Source organism: Coregonus lavaretus (assembly GCF_964263955.1).
Source record: "Coregonus lavaretus genome assembly, chromosome: 15".
In the NCBI taxonomy this organism is placed as follows: Eukaryota; Metazoa; Chordata; class Actinopteri; order Salmoniformes; family Salmonidae; genus Coregonus; species Coregonus lavaretus.
The window spans coordinates 27,365,238-27,387,316 of NC_140002.1; the positions used below are offsets into that span (position 1 = coordinate 27,365,238).

The 22,079-nt window shown below is 45.8% G+C and overlaps 1 protein-coding gene across 1 annotated transcript in view; it reads left to right on the forward strand.

The window, feature by feature from the left end:
• Positions 1 to 22,079, forward strand: part of LOC311142329 (UV radiation resistance-associated gene protein-like) — a 145,389-nt gene that overhangs the window by 71,674 nt on the left and 51,636 nt on the right. Inside the window, exon 13 of the mRNA XM_084177956.1 lies at positions 7,166 to 7,241. Within this exon, the coding sequence (XP_084034082.1) occupies positions 7,166 to 7,241 (76 nt within the window). The remainder of the gene's footprint in view (positions 1 to 7,165; positions 7,242 to 22,079) is intronic.

Here is a 22,079-nt window from a genome sequence, read left to right on the forward strand (position 1 = left end):
GGAGCTGTTGTTTGACTGTGACTGATTCCTCTGTGGAGGCTAAACATGTGGTGTGTGGTGGCGCTCACATCGTACCCTGCCAGTCTAGTTCAAAATGTGAAATGTGAAAATTCCTCACGTTCATATTCCCAAGGAGCCAACTGACTTTTTTTTTTACCACCTACAGTTTATCATATAGTCGAGTAAGACAAAACTTTCCTATCCCTCACGTAATAGGTTTTGTGCTTTTTTTAAACTTGTTAATTGGAGCCTAACAACCATTTGAGTTCTCCTGACTGTGCCAGCCATATATAAATGTGTCTTACCTGTAGAGCGAGGGCATTACTGTTATATTCCACTCCAGACCTGCGGTCTCAAATACTGACTACCATGGCTTTTATGTAGGTTGCTATTTTGCCACGGTGAGAGCAGGCAGACTGATGTACAGCTGAACTAGAAGTCCCTCTATACCTGGGTAGAGACCTCTCAGTCAGTGTGGAATGAATGAATGAATGAATGGGGCTGCTTGAAGACTGGAGGGAGTATTTAGAGAAAAGGTGGTAAACGGCGATGACTCCATTTGGCTTGTTTGTTGGCACTAGTCCTACCTTGAGTGCACCATTTATTTGGAATCTCAGAAGCTTTCACCCCTCTAAAAACATTCTCAGAATGCAATGAGCTCTAACGATACGTTGCACCCACATTTTACAGAGCAGCAGCAGAGAGAGCCCATCTCCAGCTCCATAGCTCTAGTGTGTCTGATTGCATGGGGGTGAATGGGGGAGATGCAATCCAGATGTCCACTGTATGATTGAGACCAGAGCCCGGCCGTAAAAACCCAAGCGCTGCTTCATACAGACTTGTTACTAGGAATATTAAGGGGCACTCAATTTATTTTGCCTGATTTTCTTCATAAAAGTGAAGGCTGAAGAAAACAACTGCCTAAGTAGGGATTGACACAATGCGTGGCTGTAGTGTGGCTGGGGGCTGGGGGTGGAAGTGCTGTATGTGACTGCCAGTGAATGGAGGGAGGGACGCTAAGAGAGGGCCTCGGCTGGACCAGCAAACTCAAAGGAAGGAGGTTATTGTTATGCTGCTTCAGTGTTTTCACGTCCCCCCCGCACCCCTCTCAGGGTCACATAGCAGCCACGGGAGAGGGGAGGGGAGAGGAGGGAGGGGATAGAATAGTTGCTCAATGACAGGACACAGACTAGAGACAGGCATATACTTTCAGTTCTCTTTTTATAGTACTGTAACATTTGAGGACAATGGGAAATACTGTAATGGTCAAGTGAGTTTTGGATGGCCCGGGGGAAAGGGAAAGATTCTCTGGTGTGCCAGACGGGTCAGTTGTATAAGTGGTTGACTAGCCCTGCTACCCTGTAAAACCTTCCTGTAATCCACAGAAGATGGGCTGAGAGTGGGCCAATGAGACCAGGCTGCTCCCCAGGCAGCTCCAGGCTGCTTCCCCATCCTCAGTGGTCCAATGTCACAGGCCCCCACCAGACCTCTCCTCTACTCTGCCATCACTCTGTCAATTTCTCAGCCCTATTACTTAGGATCCGTTCCCCGCTGCTTTCAGACCATTTCACAACCATTTGATGGATTTGTGTTTTTCATTGAAAAATACAATTTTATTTATCACATGCGCATGCTTTCACAACAATGCAGAGTTTTAAAAAATACGAATAAAAAATAAAATAGTAACGAACACAAGAGGAATACAATTAAATACACAAGAATGGAGCTATATACAGGGAGTACCAGTACCAGATGGATGTGCAGAGGTACGAGGTATTTGAGGTAGATACTGTACGTGAAGGCAGGGCAAAGTGACTAGGCATCCAGATAGATGATAATAAGAGTAAAATGAAGAACAGAGTAGCAGCAGAAAATGATGTGTGTGCGCATGTGTGTATGTGTGTTTGTGTTGTGTTGGAATGCGTGTGTGTGCCTATGTAGTGTATCACTTGTTAACCATAATTTATTCACATTACTTTACTTTAATAAAATATTTCAATTGTTGTGTATATTACATTTGTTTTATTTGATTACTTTATTTAATTCCAAGTTATCATCTTGTCTCTATAGAGCTGCTGCCTATGCTGTCTGACAAAATCCCTATTTTAGTAGTAAATAAGGTATACTTTTATGACTGCTGAATAACATCTATCAATCACTTAGATCATGTATTTTCAGGAAGAGATAGCTCGGGAAGTAACAGCTGCTCTCTCTATCACCTCAAGATCGCGCCATCTTCTGTCTCTTCTGTAGCAGGTGTAAAAGAAACAGACCGGACAAGTAGATGCGCAATGGATTATGGTCATTGTAGTTCATTACCACGTTTTATGCGCTAAAGTATGAAGAATAATGGCCTGTTGGAAACTACAACTCCCTACTACATCGCACAGTTTAGGTTGGATCGGATTTATCTCTAGAGAAACTGTGCAATGTGCGCATTGAGCTCACAGAAAAAAATGGAACAAAATGGAATTAAAATAATTGAACTGTCAATCCGTTCTTTAAAAAACGAAAAATTACCGAAATGTTGGTTAATCGCTCAGCACTATCTGCCTTAAAAGTATTTCGAAGTTATAGCTATGATCGTTCACTGAATGGAATGGCTCAGCTGGCTCGGTTCATCTGCATATTATATTTTACACAGCTTTTTCATGGATTGGTAACCGTTGGCCTGACTAGTGTCGTCTTACTGCCAATAGCGGCATGGTCTCTCTCTCTCCATCTCTCTCTTTCTCTCCTTCTCTCTCGCATTAAGACCTCGTGGTAGCAGTCAGCTGTATGACCTGCCACAAGATTTGGAAAACAAATTCTAGATACCTGTTCTCTGTCCGTTTCACTTCAGGTCAGCAGGCACTTAATGGGCTGTTTTAAAAGGCTGCACATGGGAGGAAGTTTTGTAGATTCCCCATGATAAATAAAGAGGCGCTCCTGGGGAGGGAGAGGGAGCAGCTAGCTAGCCCCATAGAGACCTGGCCTGATCCTGTCCTCTGGGTCCAGCTCTCTGGATCTAATTAAAACAATGAGAGGGGGAAGAAAGCAGAGAGAGAGGGGACGAAGAAAAACACCACGACAGGCTGCTGTCTAAAAGCGGCTCTGTCTGATGATGAAAACTCCGAAATGACACAGTGACCGAGCGGGCAACTGGATGACACATCACTCAGAAGACACTTTTACAGCAGTGCGTTCGCGCCAAGATGCCGTTGCAGTTAGTTACCCCAGTTGTAAGCGGAGCAGTGCGGCAGTCATTAAAATAGCATTCACTGACAGATGCTCAATGTCATCATTTCTCCAATATTGGAAATTACAGCTCTCTGTGATTTATATAGTAACCGGTGCCATTATCCGTGAAAGTTGCAAGGCAGCAGGTGTTTTTAAAAAAGCAGGCCTCACATGATTTATGGTTCTGGTGTGTTTGAAATCGCACATTAAAGACATTCTAGGGAACTTCTGGGGATTTTTTGCCGACCACGGATAGCTAAGTGTAAGTAATGGTTACGGGTGGCTAACTCCCAACTCCACAATGTGAATCAGAACTGTTGTTTTGCACATTTGGCATATTAATTAGTTAAATGTAAACAGGTTCTAGGTGGGACAGATGTGCTGTGGCGGAAGGATCACAGGCTGTGTATACATTACAGCAGGCCATTGAGTCACTGGGAATAGTTCAACGTTGTTCAGGGCCAGATTAAGTCTGAATTATCCGACCACCCACCTGCAGCACAGCTATAATATCACCCTTTACAACCCTGCAGCACTTCGTTTTGTAGAATGTAATGTCCCTAGGGGGGAAAGAAACAAGTGCCCTATTACACACATGTACTGTATGTGCAAGGTGCACTCATTGACCTGCTGTTCTGTAAAAGTCTGTTTTGTTCTCTTAAAAGGTCTGTCTATTCTGAAGAAGACCATGCTAGGTCAGGGGTCAGGGTTTAAAAGGACTCTAAACTCTCATCTTTGTCCAATCATCGCCAGTCATCGACTTCATAGCCATACTAACCAAAGCCCCAGCCAGCCTGTGTTGCTTACGAAGTCCAACACAAAACCCTCTCTTCATTATTTTAACAGGGTCTTTTGACTGCTGTACCTCCATTTTCCTGGATCCCCCTCACAAAGAGCCAGCCTACAGTAAAATGTGAACGTTGCCACTTAACTGGCACTCATAAAATGCATAATGCGCTATGGTGCAATTGACCATGCTCCGTAGACACTGGTGGTCCTTCAGAACTGGTCCTTCCTGTGTAGAGAGAACAAATACATAGACTCCTCTAATAAACAACCTACTGTACATCAACAGGAGGGAGCGAGGGAGGAAGCGAGACCGAGAGACTGAAGGGAAGTGAAAGAGGGAGTAAGAGATACTGTACACACACACATAAAAGAACGGAAGAGGCACGGGCTCTCCTGCTATCACGTTTTAGGGTTGTCTGTGAGGGGGCCTGGACCTGCCTGCAGTAAAGGCCTGGCTGGCTGGGATGATTAGCCGGAGGGCTGTGGAAATACTCTAACCCCATAAAGAGAAGGAGCTTTCTGTTAGAATCTGCTTTTACGACATACAGAGTTCCCCACGCATCTCTCCTTATTAATTACAGATCTCCTCTATCCGCACGCAGACAGCTCAGCTCAGACTCTACCTGGCGTGTGAGATAGGGCGGGAAGGAGAGTTTTTTATTTTATTTTATTTTTTACTTTTACTGTTCTCCACTGGCTGTTTCTATTTTAGTCTCCTTGACAGTCTAGGTTTATCTCATTTAGAAAAACATATATATATATTTGTATTTTTTAGGTAGATTTCAATGACAGTGTTGATCATGGTGCCTGTCAGTGTCATATTTAGTTTGCCATGTGAGTGTAAAGAGATGGCATTCAACAGAGCTGCCAGAGAAGGGGTGTGGGAGCGGGGTGTGGGAGAGGGTTGGGACATGGTGGTAATAGATCTATTTTAATGAAGGTAAGGAAAGGAAGCATGTGGTGTGTGTGTGCGTGCGCATACATTTTTGTATGCATGTCCATCTGTGTGTTTGTCTGACGAGAGAGGGATTATAATTGAACTAAGAAAGGGGAGCTGGCTCTGTCCTGTGGCTGGATGAAGGGCTGCTGTGGGCTGGAGAGCTGCTCCAAGGCTGATTGGACCACTGCATCCCGCTTGTGTAACAGATTGTTTTAGCACAGACGCCAAGACATGACCGGCCCAGTGATAAAAATCACTGCTTTCCACTCCAACTCCCTTCTTTTCTCTCTCTCTCTCTCTTCCCTTCCCTCTCCTTCCCTCTCTCCATCCCGTGTCTCTTCTCTCTCTCTTCTCTTACGGCTCTGTTTCTTTTCTAACATATCTCTCTCTCTCTCTTCTCTAACTGCTCTGTCTCTTCTTGTCTCTCTCTCTCACACTCTGTATGTTGCTCCCTCTCTCTACTTCCCTCTATCCCTACTCCCCCCCCCCCCCCCCCCATCTTTTTGGCACCCCTGACTTCCTCTTCCCCTCCCCTCTGCTGGTGTGTAATAATATATTTGACTGTACTGGATGTACTGGAAGAATTCCTCGCGTTTGGTGAACCGGAGTCCCTTCAGTGTGATTTCAGACGCACTGGACTCATTAATCACTTCACCGTGATGGCAAACTGTGTGTGTGTTCATGTGTGCCTTTGCTTTTCTGTGTGTGTGCACGTCAGCCTCTCTCTCTGATGTCCCTCTCATCAGCAAACTAATCATATGTTGGAATGCCTGCTATGAGAGTGTGTGTGTTTGATGTTATTTCTCCCTCTGTTAGTTATTTCCTGGTCATAAGATATGACCTCTGGCACCTAGCTTCCTCTGGGGTTTGACTAGTCAGGGTATGTAGGAGTAGAACAAGTGTCTCAGGCTGTGTGGCCTACTACAGTGTTTCCATCAGTTTGTCAAACCAACAGTATGTGTCTACTTTATTTGGTGAACAGTTTCTATGTAATGCACCTCACAAGAAACTGAATTGATTGTGTGTATGGATTGGGCAGACGATAAGAACAACACTTCAGTGTGTACTAAAGCATTAAAGCATTAGAGATAGCCTAGCTACTGCAGCTCTGTTATATCAGTAGCCAGCTCCCTCATGCACCTTGCCCCGTAACAGTGATGTACAGTACCAGTGTTGTGATAACGGGAGCTTCCCGACTCTCGCCCTGCGCTCCTCAGCCCTGGGCCTCTGGCACCTGAGGGTCAGAGTTAGAGAGGGGAGAGGGCATGTCTCCTCTAACACAGGATTAGCAGTATAACATGACCCAGGGGGCACAGCCATGGCCCCTGACAGGAATGAGATATGGAGGAGGAGGGGAGGGAAGAGGGCCGGATGTTCGCTCACACCTCCTGACCAGACTGACTGCTAAGCTTGACAGCAGAGGAGAAGTCAGTCGTCGTACAGGGTTAACGCAAGCAGGTGTGTGTGAGCAAGCAAAATAAGACTGTGCCCTGGGCGTATCTCTCTGAACATCCTCTCAGTTGGGTAGCAGACATAAGCACATAATGACAGGAACCGTTCTTCATGGGGGATGAGGCTGACTTTAGCCATAATGGGATGAGAGGAGAGCGTTGTTGTCACTCGGTGTCAGCAGGCTCGGCCTGGGGCCATCCCTCCACCATCTCCACATAAACAATACAGGGGTTTTCAGCGTCGTGTGTGTCTGCCTGCCCTGCTACCTAGACATCTGACTGGCACTTGAATGCTGAATGGAATCCCACTGAGCCTCTCCATCTGTCGGTCTGTCTTTGTTCCTTGTAGTGTAGAAGTAGGTGGGCAGGCTGTTTGATGGCCCTACAGTATGCAGCCTGGACGGATCGGAGCTTGTTTGATATTTTAGTTTAACAAGATGAGGGTTGGGGTGGGAGAAGAGTGGAGTGGGGGTGAGAGGGGGATGAGTGAGGTGGGAGAGCGATCCGGATGTGAATATGATCATAGACACAGAACAGGCTTCTCTAGCTTCACTCAGCTTCTGCTGAAGTGTTCTATCCACACCGTACCTGGCTATAGTTATACATGGCAGTGTCAACAGGGAAATAATTCACTTCACAATACTCAGAAGTCTAGTTGGTGAATCTCACTAAGTTAAACCCACAAAGAATAAAACTAACCTATGTGAACCACCTGCTCCAGTACTGTACACTCATCACCTCTTCCTATCTTCCCCTGCTCTCACAGATTCCCCCTGTACCCTCGAGGAGAACGCTTTCAGTTTGAATATGGAGTCTACCTGATCAACAAGAACATCGCCCAGGTAAGACCATGGACCACTCACACACATCTGTCAGACACATACGCACACACACACAGACCAACTATTTCCCAGCTAAGACGTGACAAACGTGTCAGGCTGATATGAGAAGGTCAGGTAGTCTGATGGTGTTATGCCACAGAAAGGTTCCTGTGTGGGAAACTGCCTTAGTGTTTGCAGTGGTCTGCAGGTTGTTACACATGTTTTGGATGGCTCAATCATGTCCATCTGGACTGGAGCCTTGTTCCTGTGTTCCTATCCCTTTGAATGGCCTGGAAAAACTGGGATGCATGCAGACAGACAGACAGACAGACAGACAGACAGACAGACCTCACTCACTCACTCACTCACTCACTCACTCACTCATTCACTCACTCACTCTTCTCTTCTCTGGGAAAGGGGCCGAACTCTTGCCCTGTCTGGGCTGATGAAAGTGAATCTAATGTGTTGACCTGTGTGAGTCCCCCCTCCCTCCACCAAATAAAACAATTTGCATTCCATTCCCTGTCGCTGTCTCTCTCTCAAGCCAGCGGTGAGAATGTGTAATGAAGGAATTCGAATCTCTCCAGTGTATTAGGCAGGGCAATTAACTCCAACAGGTGGCTGGGTTCAAATGACTGCACTTTGGGAGGTTTGGACTTTGACGCACTGCCGTAACCTGCTAGCTAGCTGCTATCCAAACTGCTGCCATCCGCCTTGGTCCAACAACAAGAGAGAAAGAGATGGGGGGAAACATTTTAGACAGCAAATGAAAATAAGCCTAGACTGAAAATCCCCAAGGAGAGAGATCAAGGGTGCACGTTATAACCTTCACCAGCAGGACCATTTATTTTGGACAGTATGTGTGGATCCCGGGTAAATAGTGTTTTATGTTTCAAAATGATCGTATTCTAGAGTATTTGCCTTATGCAACCAAACTGAAATCAAGAAACAGTTTTATCGCCGTATGTTTGATGTATTTTTATGATTTTAAATTATACATGAGAGGTTCATATATTTCCAGTTTTTTTATTTTTTATTATAGCCTGGTGACCTTTTTCTGTGGTGAGTTGCTCTAACCTCAAATAAAATCGGACTTTCATTCCATCACTTCTGCTTCTCCGCTCTGCCAAGTTTAGAGTTAAAATACTAGCCTGGAAAAAATTGTTGAGGGTTGTGTCATTTGATTGACTTTAATATACTGCAGTAACTGTCAGGTCGAAGGGGGGATATCAGTGCTGTGTGTGTGTGTGTGTGTGAGTACGTGCGTGCATGTATATGTGGTTGGAGAGCCAGATAATGCTGATAATGGTGAGAGCCAGATAATGGTGAGCTCATGCGTTCTTCCCAGTCCAGCATCTCAAAATCAAATTTGTCACATGCTTTGTAAACAACAGGTGTAGACTAACAGTGAAATGCTTACTTACAGGCCCTTCCCAATAATGCAGAGAGGAAAAAAAAAATAATAATAGAAAAATAATAACACTAGAAATAAATGCACAATGAGTAATGGTAACTTGGCTATAAGCATGGGGTACCAGTACCGAGTCGATTTGCAGGGGTACAAAGTAATTGAGGTAAATATGCACATATAGGTAGGGATAAAGTGACTAGGCAACAGGATAGATAATAAACAGTAGCAGCAGTGTATGTGATTAGTCAAGAGTTAATGCAAAAAGGGTCAATGCAGCTAGTCCTGGTAGCAACTGTATTTGGTAAACTATTTAACTATTTATTAGTCTTATGGCTTGAGGGTAGAAGCTGTTCAGGGTCCTGTTGGTTCCAGACTTACAGTACCTGTACCACTTGCCGTGCGGTAGCAGAGAGAACAGTCTATGACTTGGGTGACTGAAGTCAGACAATTTGCTGCTTGCTGACGTTGAGGGAGAGGTTGTTGTCCTGGCACCACACTGCCAGGTCACTGACCTCCTCCCTATAGGCTGTCTCATAGTCGTCGGTGATCTGGCCAACCACCGTCGTGTCGTCAGCAAACATAATGATGGTATTGGAGTCGTGGGTGAACAAGGAGTACAGGAGGGGACTTAGCCCGCACCCCTGAGGGGCCCCCGTGTTGAGGGTCAGCGTGGTGGATGTGTTGTTGCCTAACCTCACCACCTGCATCTTATGCATTCCATATGTGACTGGAGCGATGTTTAGGATGAGGTACTGGGCCGTCTCAAAATCAACCTAAGTGCACTGCATGGATCAGCTCCCTGCAGCTGACAATGGTAGTGAAACATTGTTTCAGAGCAGTGAAAGTTGTAAACATGTCATAGTAGATATAGCGGAACCCACCACAAAGACAGTTTTTCAACCATCTAAGGGGAATTGCTGTACACCGCATGACTCCTGTGTCTGATTACTCAGTTCCGCTGCCATCACATGTGTTCCAGTAGTCTGGGGGAATGCATGAAGCGACGCAACACTGTCACGCTACATGTAATTACCTCCTTTTTAAAGTGGATTTGGGTTTCCCCCAACCCTGGCCGTTTTAGACCACTTTATCTGGGAGACCTGGTTTGCGTCCCAACGACGTTAGAGTAGAGACCACGGTATGGTTCTTGTTAATACTCTGAAGGCTTTATTAGGAAATGGCTGCTTTCATGACCCCCCCCAACCATATTAGAAGCACTGAGACTAGCTTTTCCACTTACTAATATCATTTACCAAAAGAGCCAGCTCTTTGCGTTGCTTCGCAGGCTGGTTGTTATTATTGTGTTTGTTTTTAAAAAGTTTTTCTCTTTAGTGTTTTAATGTGCTCCTTACGTTGCGCCCTGCCGTGGCTGGGCTACCACGGTGTGTAGCATCTGGCTTCTGACACAAAGCAGAGCTCTGGTTACACAGCGACACACACACACACACACTGAGCCAGTGGTGGATGGGAGACATTATACGTCCATCTCTTATTAAGTTGGCTGGTGTGCAAAGTGATATGGCAAAGCTGGCGAGGATTCAGGGTGCAGCAGGAGGGCCATCTTTGAAGTGGCAGCCTGGGAATATGTTGTTTTTATTTAGGCCTCCTGTCAGGAGGGCGGGGTGTGTGTTTGTGTGTAGGGGATGGTGTAGGTGTGTGTAGTGGGGTGCATTGGATGTCAGGTGGCAATAAGGGCTCCCTTTCAGCTTCCTTTGTATGACCGTTCAGGAAGGAGACGCGTACTGTCTCCTAGAGATGAACGTACTTTGGTGCGAAAAGTGCAAATCAATCCCAGAACAACAGCAAAGGACCTTGTGAAGATGCTGGAGGAAACAGGTACAAAAGTATCTATATCCACAGTAAAACGAGTCCTATATCGACGTAACCTGAAAGGCCACTCAGCAAGAAAGAAGCCACTGCTCCAAAACCGCCATAAAAAAGCCAGACTACGGTTTGCAACCGCACATGGGGACAAAGATCATACTTCTTGGAGAAATGTCCTCTGGTCTGATGAAACAAAAATATAACTATTTGGCCATAATGACCATCATTATGTTTGGAGGAAAAAGGGGAACGCTTGCAAGCCGAAGAACACCATCCCAACCGTGAAGCACGGGAGTGGCAGCATCATGCTGGTGTACTTCACAAAATAGATGGCATCATGAGGAAGGAAAATTATGTGGATATATTGAAGCAACATCTCAAGACATCAGTCAGGAAGTTAAAGCTTGGTCGCAAACGGGTCTTCCAAATGGACAATGACCCCAAGCATACTTCCAAAGTTGTGCCAAAATGGCTTAAGGACATCACAAAGCCCTGACCTGTGGTGATCCTATCTAACCTAAGACAGGGAATTTGTACTAGGATTAAATGTCAGGAATTGTGAAAAACTGAGTTTAAATATATTTGGCTAAGGTGTATGTAAACTTCTGACTTCAACTGTTCATAGGGCAGCAGTCTTTAAGTTGCATTACCGAGTGCTGGCTAGTAACAGTGACTAAGGTTCAGAGCAGAGTACTGGGCAGAGGCCGCCTAGTGGTGACTGTTTAAGTCTGTTGGCCTGGGGATAGAAGCTGTTTCTCAGTCTATTGGTCCCAGCTTTGATGCACCTGTACTGTCTACGCATTCTATATGGTAGCGGGGTGAACAGGCCGTGGCTCGGGTGGCTGAGGTCCTGGATGATCTTGTTGACCTTCCTGTGACACCGGTACTGTAGATGTCCTGGAAGGCAGGCAGTGTGCCCCCAATAAAGCATTGGGCTGACCGCACCACCCTCTGGAGAGCCCTGCAGTTGCGGACGGTGCAAATGCTATACCAGGCGGTGATACAGCCCGACAGGTGCTCTCTATGGTGCATCTTTAGAAGTTCGTGAGGGTCTTAGGGGCCAATCCAAATGTCTTCAGCCTCCTGAGGTTGAAGAGGCGATGTTGCGCCGCCTTCACCATGCTGTCTGTGTGAAGGGACCATTTCAGGTTATCAGTGATGTGCACGCCGAGGAATTTGAAGCTTTTGACCCTCTCCACTGCGGCCCCGTCAATGTGGATGGGGGCGTGCTCCCTCTGCTGTTTTCCTGGCACCACTCTACCAGGGCTCTCACCTCCTCCCTGTAGGCTGTCTCATCGTTGTTGGTAATCAGGCCTACCACTGTTGTGTCATCAGCAAACTTGATTGAGTTGGAGAGGTGCGTGGCCACGCAGTCATGGGTAAACAGGGAGTACAGGAGGGGGCTGAGCACGCACCCCTGTGGGCCCCCTGTGTTGAGGATCAGTGTGGCGGAGGTGTTGTTGTCTACCTTCACCACTTGGGGTCGGCCCGTCAGGAAGTCCAGGACCCAGTTGCACAGGGAGGGGTTCAGACCCAGGGCCCTGAGTTTAGTATTGAGCTTGGGGGGTACTATGGTGTTAAAGGCTGAGCTGTAGTCGATGAACAGCATTCTTACATAGGTATTTATCTTGTCCAGGTGGGATAAGGCAGTGTGAAATAGTCATTTAGTTCAGTTACCTTTGCTTTATTGGATACAGGAACAATTGTGGACATCTTGAAGCAAGTGGGAACAACAGAGTTTGGAGAGATTGAATATTTCCATAAACACTCCAGCCAGCTGGTCTGCACATGCTCTGAGGACGCGACATGGGATGCAGCCTTGCAAGGGTTAAGAATTAGAACAGGTTATGGTAGAAATAGTTTTAGTTACTCAGCTCCGTGGTCCTGGAATTCTCTCCTGAACATTTTAAAATTTGATGATCTAGTCACGTTGGTGGAGTTTAAACACTTGGTCGATGTAAATGTCATAGAGTGTAATTGTCTTTAGGACAGCTGTTTTTTAGTTATCACATTTGTGTTTCTTTACATAATATGTAATTGTTGTACTGTATGTGTGTCTATAGTTTTGTTCAATGTTGTGTTAGTGTATGTAAGTTGTTTTGTCTGAAACTTTGTTCCCCCTTCTGCTGTTGGACCAGGACTCTCTTGAAAAATTGATTTGATCTCAATGAGAAAGACCTGTATAAAATCAACATAAATGACTTACGTCGGCCACGGAGAACGAGCGCACACAGTCCCTGTGAGTGTCGGGGGCCTGTGTTGGCGGCTTAGTGTTGTTTTCCTCGAAGCGGGCGAAGGTGTTTAGCTCATCCGGGAGCATGGCGTCGGTGTCTGCGACGTGGCAGGCTTTCCCTTTATAATCTGTGATTGTCTGGAGTCCCTGCCACATATGTCTCGTGTCTCAGCCGTTGAATTGTGACTCCACTTTGTCCCTGTACTGTCGTTTTGCCTGTTTGATTGCCTTACGGAGGTCATAGCTAGACTGTTTGTACACGTCCATGTTCCCTGTTACCTTGCCATGTTTAAATGTGGTGGGTGGTTCGCGCTTTCAGTTTTGCGCAAATGCTGGCATCTATCCACAGTTTTTGTTTGTAGAAATTCTAATCGTCACAGTGGGAACAACATCCTCTATTCACTTCCTGATGAACTCAGTCACCGAGTCAGTGTATACGTCAATACTATTCTCAGGGGCGACCCGGAACATTTCACAGTCCGCGTGTTCATAGATTCCGATTGCTTTTTAAGTTTCTGCCTATAGGTGGGGAGGAGCAGAATGGAGGCGTGATCTGATTTGCCGAAGGGAGGGCGGAGGAGGAGGGCCATGTAGCCGTGCCGGAAGGGAGAGTAGCAATGATCCAGGGTCCGTGTAGCACAGGAGTGTTGATAGATTTTTGGTAGCGTTTCACTCAGATTTCCTTTATTAAAGTCCCAAGCTACAATAAATGCGGCCTCTGGATATGCGGTTTCCAGTTTGCACATACTGTAGGCCAGTGTAGTTCCTTGAGAGCCGTCGTTGAGTCGTCTTGGGGGGGAATATACACGGCAATGACCGAATAACATTCTCTATGCATTTGATGGTGAGGTATTCCAGATCGGAATACAAAAGGACTTGAATTCCTGTACGTTACAACAATCACACCATGAGTTGTTAATCATGAAACAAAACCCTCCCCCTTCTATTTCCTGGAGAATTCTTTCTTCCTATCCGCGCGATGGAGGGAGAATCCCGCTGGCTGAATGGACGGGGACAATATATCCGGAGAGCGCCATGATTCCGTAAAGCAGAGTATGTTACAGTCCCCGATATCTCTCTGGAAGGAGATCCTTGTCTTGATCTCGTCTACTTTATTGTCCAAGGACTGAATGTTAGTGAGTAATATACTCGGAAACGGTGGATGGTATGCACGCCGCCTCAGTCTGACTAGGGCCTCACTCCTTCTACCTCTTCTCCGGCGTTGGCATTTTGGGGCAGCCCCCGGGTTGAATAGAGCTGCATCGGGAAGTTCAAAGAAAGGATCCAGGTCAGGGAAGTCGAATTTCTGCTAGAATTTCTGATGTGACCGCTGATCTAATATCCAAATGTTATTTCCGGCTGTAGCTAATAAAACAAGAAACGTTCTGAGCAAATAATGTAAAAAATAACACAAACTAAATACTGCAAAGTTTGCTAGATGCTAGAAACAGGGTGACCGTGTCTGTCGGCGCCATCTTGTTACTTGGACAGAACCCTGTTTGCCCTCCTTTTTCCTTCCTTGTGAGGTCTGCAAATGGCATGTTGCAACACAAACATCTACCAAATGGATCGTAGGATTTGAAGTGGAGACATTTCCAAGTTTGTTAACATGCATCTTTGCAATCTGCTCCCAATTTGCACCCCAGTAACATGATTTAAGCGTTGCTAATGCCTTGTGCTTCTCACGGAACGGCCTGTCCTATTCTAGCCCCTTTGAATGAGTGCACTACGTAGTGAAGTGAGTGGTGTCTGGCTGCTCCTTCCCTCCAGAGCAGGAGGCCACAGGTGTTGAAAGTCTCTTTGCATGGGGCAGAATCACTAAAGCCTCAAATCCTGGGTTTCACACAGACAAATTAGCCAAGTTAGTGAGACTGGCTCTCAGGGAAAGCTGGATCTCTGCCATGCTGCTGTGTTCTCTCTCTCTTCTCTCTCCCTCTCTCTCTCTTTTTATCTCGCTCTCTCCTCCCTGTGTTATCCATATGCCCGTTGGTGAAACAGGCATGTGGGCCTGATTAGACTCCAAAAGACGCTATATAAAGGTTGAAGGGTGGGGGAACGAGGGTAGGGGTAGGTCGGTGAGGGGGTTGGGGGGCACAACAATTAGCTCTGAGTCAGTAAGTCAGGGGTATCGTATTTGCCTGGTCTGGGAGCAGGATGCTCAGTGTTGCACAGGACCGACCTGGAGCTAGCTGACGGAGGGAGGGGGAAGTGGAAGGCATGGGCACACAACCGTGCCTAGCACTGAGGTCCATGGGGAAAAACCTTCCACTTGCTCGGCTCTGTCAACCTCCAAACTCCAGGGCCCTGGCTGAGCGCAACCGCATTACCCACAATGCACCCCTGGTGGTACCTCTGGCCATGCTGGTGGTCTGGAGCGTACGTCAAAGTAATGCACCAGCCATTGAGAGAGAGAGAGTGGCAACTGTGGCCCCATAAAACAAGGCTATGACTCATGAGGGAGCCACTGTGTTTAGTGGTTAAGAGTGGTTAGTGGAGGTGCCTGGCTGGGCTGCCAGCATGCTGCGTTGGGAACAGGAGCAGGAGCTGGGACATAGCTAGCTTTTATTGCTGGAGCCCAGCGGTTGGAAAAGAAGGCAGAAGGTGTTCTAACTTGGCTGGCAGGATGTCCGATTGGAGAGTGATCTTAACCAATGATTATGATGATGATAATAATGATGTGGAGTGGTGGAGATGCCGTCAGCGATTTTTGGTAGTTTATTTGTTAAAGTATCCTAGCCATCCGTGTGTAGTATGCACCAGTGTTACAACTGTCTCTTTCCCTTCCTCTCACACTCTCTCTCTCAACAGTGCAAGTCAAGAATGTTCACAACCCCCCCGTGAAAATTGGACAGGTTACATTTTTCACACGTTATGTCAGGGTTTCCATGGACGCATGTTGGCATTTCCCTAAACAGTTGTGTGTTTACCTTGGTCAGTCATCGTTCAACCTACAAGGCTCCAGAAATAACTTCATGTACACCACAGTATGTTATGTACTGTCTGTATCCAATTATTTAAATATACACTAGATGACTGACAGGGGGCGCTGTTTTGAAGCCACCTCGCCGCCATCTTGGCACTCCTCCACCATTTAAAAAAATATATATTTTGGAAGCTATAGAAATGCATTTATTAATGTCTACATTTGTTTTTGCCACATTTATTCTAGTGCAGACACCTAAATGCATACTTTTAAATTATATTATGTGAGCTAAACATAAACATTTTCCTTAAAGTATACTTTTTAGGAAGTTTGTAATGTTACTGTCCACACTACAGCAACAAAAAATACTTAAATACATGTAACTTCGTCCTTTAAACATTTAATTGAAATACTGTAGAATTCCATTCATTCTTATGGAGGACTGCTTCTTCTTGGGAGTACCAATATGGCCGACCGGTGGCTTCAAACCGTCTCATTGGCCAATACATAGCATCATCAATCCAGGGGTTATATACATAATTGACTGTATTATAGGACTACAGTGCATTCGGAAAGTATTCAGACCCCTTGACTTTTTCCACATTTTGTTACGTTACAGCCTTATTCTAAAAAAACTGAAATATCACATTTACATACGTATTCAGACCCTCCTTCCTGAATCCCAACCTCTCCCAGGGCTGACAAAGATCTCCCATGCATACTTGAAACTAACAGTGTCATTGAACTGAAGGCAGTGCATTGAGCAGAAAAGGTTGGACTGGATGTATATATGCTGCTGTGTTTCTTCTCCTTGTCTTTAATTAAGATGAGGCAGGTAATAAGAGAGAGAGAGGTATAATTTGTAAGTCGCTCTGGATAAGAGCGTCTGCTAAATGACGTAAATGTAAATGTAAATGTATAAAAAGAGGAGCATTGGTTCCCCTGGGCCATTTGGGCTTTCATAGGAGAGGAGGCTTTAGATTTAGAAGACCTATTCCAGTTTTCCCCTAGAAACCCTTCCTCTCTCTCTCCCAGTTCGTTCATCCAGTCAGCAGAGACTTGTGGTCCGTGACTCAACCCCACAGCCTGGTATGTCCAGGGTCCCGAAGAAGCCAAGCGATCGCGTCAGTCTGCACTGTCCCCTCTTAAACGATCAGCCTCTTTCTTCTGTTCCGCTTGTCCGCCTCTGCAAAACATCACAAACAGGCTTCTGTGTCCTCCCAAACCCCAAAGGCAGCAACACACTGTATCCTGTTTGTTTACCCGACCCTGTTCCCATCCCCATCCCCATTACACACACTCTCACTCACACACACACACACACACACACACACACACACACACACCTCATCAAGAGGGACAGCAGGACCTGGAGTTGATCAGCTTCCCAAACCAAACTGCCTGCTGCCACTACTCTTCCTCCACAAAGGCAAAATCAGTTTTCAATTTCACCGGGATTGATGTGGTAAACCTGTGGCGTAATGGATGGGACAGACACGCCCAAAGATACAGCCTCTCAATGTACTGCACTTTACTTTACATTCCCCCCTCCATCTCCCTCTGAGGAGGGAGGGATGGATGGGAGGGTAGGGAACAAGTCAAGTTCTCTTTGAGACCGCAGGAAGGGTCATAAACATGTGTCTGTTTTTGTTTTAGCCTGGTGGTGAAGAATAGCTGCGATCCTCAAAGCAAAGTCCCATATGGCCGAATGCCGAGGAATAACTGGCTGGGTAATAGGCCCTTTACATCTAATACGAGGCCCGCTCCACACCCCTGCCTCTGACAATGTGGTTTACATTGTAATGGCATTAAGCTGCCACTTTAAAGGGGATCTCTCTAACTTCTCAGACAGTAAAAAGCACTTCATTAGCCAACTTTATTTGTCACATTTCAAGCAAGAAATTGTTTTTGGCGGAGTGTAACTGGGTTAAGTAAACGGGTAGGGGAGAGAGAGGAGTGATACCCGCTGGATTGAGAGATTGTTAACAGTCTAGGAATAACAGCACCAGAGAGGGAGAGCTCTGACAGCTGTCCAACCCTCTCTCACATGATTTATGAACTCACCACACCTGGGTTCAAATAGGATTTGTTTTCTTTCAAACACGCTCTGCATTTCAGGGTCCCTAGATGGGAGGGGTTTGTACTTTTTGGACTGTTCCATTGGTTTCATTGTATATAAAGTGTTTGAAAGAAAAACAGATACTATTTGAACCCATTGTTTGGAGGGTAGAGTTACTCTGTTCTCACAGAGTCAAGTCGGAGATCTGTCAGTGTGTCACAGACTCCAGTCTACCTCAGAGTATCTGGCCACACCAAGCCTTTTATGTTCTGCTTTTTAAAGTATGTAAGTGCATAACTGCGCATGTTGGAAATGTGTTCATACTGTACTGTATATGGGCAGGTATAGAACTGTGGTGAGTTTGTAATTGAGTGGATCGCTGCTGTATTCTTGCTTGCTGTTGTATATTATGTACTGTACGTCCTTTAGAATCACTCCAACACTGGAAGGATGCTATCTTTCCTGCTGTAGGTTATACAGCAGCAGCAACACACTGTATATCACATAGTTCTGTTTTCTCTATATGAACCGGCCACCCATGGAGCTGGAAGAAATCAGGCACTTGCAGCAGGTCCTCCGTATCACACAGCTTCAGTATTTTATAGTTTAAATAAATGAATAACATTTTCTTTCCTCAGTGAGTGTAGTGATGAATGTGTCCAGGCATGGAGGGTTATGGGGGAGAGGAATAGGAACAGCCAAGGTCTCCCCCAGCCTCCCTCCCTCCTAGAGTTTAGTTTACTGTTCTCTGGCCAAGTCTGAGGAGCAGGAGATGTGTGGGTAGTCTGGAGGGGAGGCCTGAACTGCTGGCTGCCCACTGCTACTGGAGGGAGAAAGTGTGGCTACTGCTGCTGGTAAACCATAATGCTCTGCTCTGGTCTGGATGGGCCTGGAGGTGGAAAAACAGCCGGAAAGAAACAGTATTACAGCAACTCTGGGCTCTCAGGGCTGTGGTATGGTTCCCTGTGGATCACTGGGCCTCTGCAGCAGCGGCAGTCTAGGACCCGGTTTCAAATAGTATTAGAAGTCTTTCAATTCCTTTACCTGTGCTTTATCGAGCTTGTCTGGCGTAATGGAACAAATGGAATAGTCCCAAAAGTGCAAACCCCACCCATTTGGTACTCCAGGTAGGCTCAAGCAAACACTTAAAACTATTTGAAATATTTTAAATACTATTTGAACCCAAGTCTTCTAGGAGCTAAAAACACATAGCTCAAAAAAACACCCCTCTCTCCCAGGGCTTTTCATAGCCTTTCATTGTGTGTTCTTGTTCCATTTTCCATCACAGACCTTGTTGCTAGCTATTGTCGGTACACATCCAGACTCCAGAGCCACTTATTGGGTAGATTGGGTCGGTCCCGTTTCCCTTAACACTGCAGAAATGAGAGGTGTATGAGTGGTAGTGTGCCCAATGTTACTGTCTTAAGTGTTAACTGCCTTCCCTGATATGGCAGTTAACACTTGAAGGAGTAGTGGCACCACTGGATCTTGGCCCAACAGTGGCACCCAAAGCTAACGTAGGTTGCCGAGACCACCTTTTACTTTTTGTTCTTTTTGGTATGTCCGTCCAGCTGAAGCAGAGTAACACTGTCAATCCCTTCTGTTAGAAGGATGACTTATAGAAAGCTCTGTGACTGCAGTTATTTATACTGAACATAAATATGAACGCAACATGTAAAGTGTTGGTCCCATGTTTCATGAGCTGAAATAAAAGATCCCAGAAATTATCCATACGCACAGCTTATTTCTCTCAGATTTTGTGCACAAAATTTGTTCACATCCCTGTTAGTGAGCCTTTCTCCTTTGCCAAGATAATCCATCCACAGGTGCACCTTGTGCTGGGGGCAATAAAAGGCCCCTCTAAAATATTCCATTTTGTCACACAACACAATGCCACCGATGTCGGAAGTTGTGGCATGCTGACTGCGGAATGTTGAGGAATGTCCACCAGAGCTGTTGCCAGAGAATTGAATGTTCATTTATTTACTATAAGCCGCCTCCAACGTCGTTTTAGAGAATTTGGCAGTACGTCCAACCGGCCTCACAACCCCAGCCCACTTGTAACCACGCCAGCCCAGGACCTCCACATCCGGTTTCTTCACCTGCGGGATCGTCTGAGACCAGCCACCCAGACAGCTGATGAAACTGTGGGTTTGCACAACCATATAATTTCTGCACAAACTGTCAGAAACCGTCTCAGGGAAGCTCATCTGCGTGCTCATTGTCCTCACCAGGTGAATCCTGGTTTCAACTGTACTGGGCAGATGACAGACAAGCGTGTATAGCGTTGTGTGGGCCAGCGGTTTGCTGATGTCAATGTTGTGAACAGAGTGCCCCATGGTTGCAGTGGGGTTATGGTATGGGCAGGCATAAGCTACGGACAACATACACAATTGCATTTTATCGATGGCAATTTGAATGTACAGAGATACCGTGACGAGATCCTGAGGCCCATTGTCGTGCCATTCATCTGCCGCCATCACCTCATATTTCAGCATGATAATGCACGGCCCCATGTCGCAAGGACCTGTACACAATTCCTGGAAGTAAAAAATGTCCCAGTTCTTCCATGGCCTGCATACTCACCAGACATGTCTCCTATTGAGCATGTTTGAGATGCTCTGGACCGACGTTTACGACAGCGCGTTCCAGTTCCCGCCAATATCCAGCAACTTTGCACAGGAATTGTAGAGGAGTGGGACAACATTTCACAGCCTGATCAACTCTAGGCAAAGGAGATGTGTTGCGCTGCATGAGGCAAATGATGGTCAAACCAGATACTGACTGGTTTTCTGATCCACACCCCTCCTTTTTGTTTTAAGGTATCTGTGACCAACTGATGCATATCTGTATTCCCAGTCATGTGAAATCCATAGATTAGGGCCTAATGAATGTATTTAATTTGACAGATTTCCTTATATGAACTGCAACTCAGTAAAATCTTTGAAATTGAGGCATGTTGCATTTATATTTTTGTTCAGTGTACATACGTATGTCACCGTCCTGTGGTTTCCAATTTAGGGCCTGTGAATGGAGCGGGGAGCAGGGCCATCAGCAAGCTGCGATTACGCCTGGGCTGCATGGGCTGCCAGGTTTTTACAGGCATTCCTCTGGACAGCCACCTACGGCTTTGTGAAACACTTAAATACTCTAATTGAATTTCCATGGTTTGAGGTCAGTAGCTCAGGGTTTGCCTATCACCGCAAAGAGGTGCCAGAGCAGCCCGCTACACTAAATATATGGGTGGAAAAAGGCCTCTAAAACTGCATACTGTTTCCCCATACTCACACTCTTTCTCGTGTGGGTTATTTGCTGTCTTTGCAAGGGAGACGGCAAAGCAATTGTTGCAAACTAGAAGTTAAAGAGATTGATGAGGACAAAGGGATCAGTGGAGAGAGTTGGTTTCTAGTCATGCTCTTTTTTTCCTGCCAAGTGGAATTCCTACATCAAGAGGAATTGGTGGATTGCAGTCTCTTCACAATTGGTCTTCCAATATTGGACCCTAAATCTTGAACACATTAGAAAATATGCTATAATCTGATGAAACTGTTATGGCCTGTGTCATGTTGAATCCTCAGTGCAAAGCTGTAGTAAAATCATATAATTATCAAAGTGTTTATCTGTGTGCTTTAAATGTTCCCTCCACAGTTTGGAGGGGGAGAGGAGAACACAACAACAATGGCGCTAGCTAGGGGTTATGGGTGTTAGGAAAGTGTTGGCTCCAATGCTCCGTTATTTAACTTAATAGTGTGGCTGAAGTTTCCAGCTGCTTGAGATTTGTAGCCAAGGCTGTTTGTTTGCTGGAGTCTTGCTCCAGACAGACCTGGGTTCAAATAGTGTTTGAAATCTTTCAAATGTTTGAGCATTTGATTTAACCTGCCCGGAGTGCCAGATGCACGGCGATTGCACTTTTGGGACTACTCTAGTTGGTTCCCTTTCACCAGGAAAGCTCAGTCAAGCACAGCTCAAGTATTTGAGCTATTTTAAACACTATTTGAACCCAGGTATGGTCTGTTGTCCTCTGTAACCCAGCCGCTAGGTTACAGTTTTGGTCCGTCTCTAAGCACACAGACATTTCAAAACCAATCATTTCAACAAAAAAACTCTCCCAGCCAGTCCCACTTCAAAATACATTTTCATAATATCTGAGGAATGACAGTGTGGTGAGGGGGAGGGGCAGAGGGAAAATATGATAAGTAGTAGAAGATGTAAAGACTTCACATAGTCAGTGGCAGGTTTGTTTTTATTAAGTTTCCCTGCGTCTGCTGGGATTAGATTGGTCCTCTTATCAGAGCCGTATCATAATGTGTACAACTGGCCCAACATTATTTTTCCTCACAGGAGAAGAACGAAGATGGAGTGAGGCCTTAAAAAAAGAAGAGATTCTGTACTTGTGGGTGTTTGAGCCG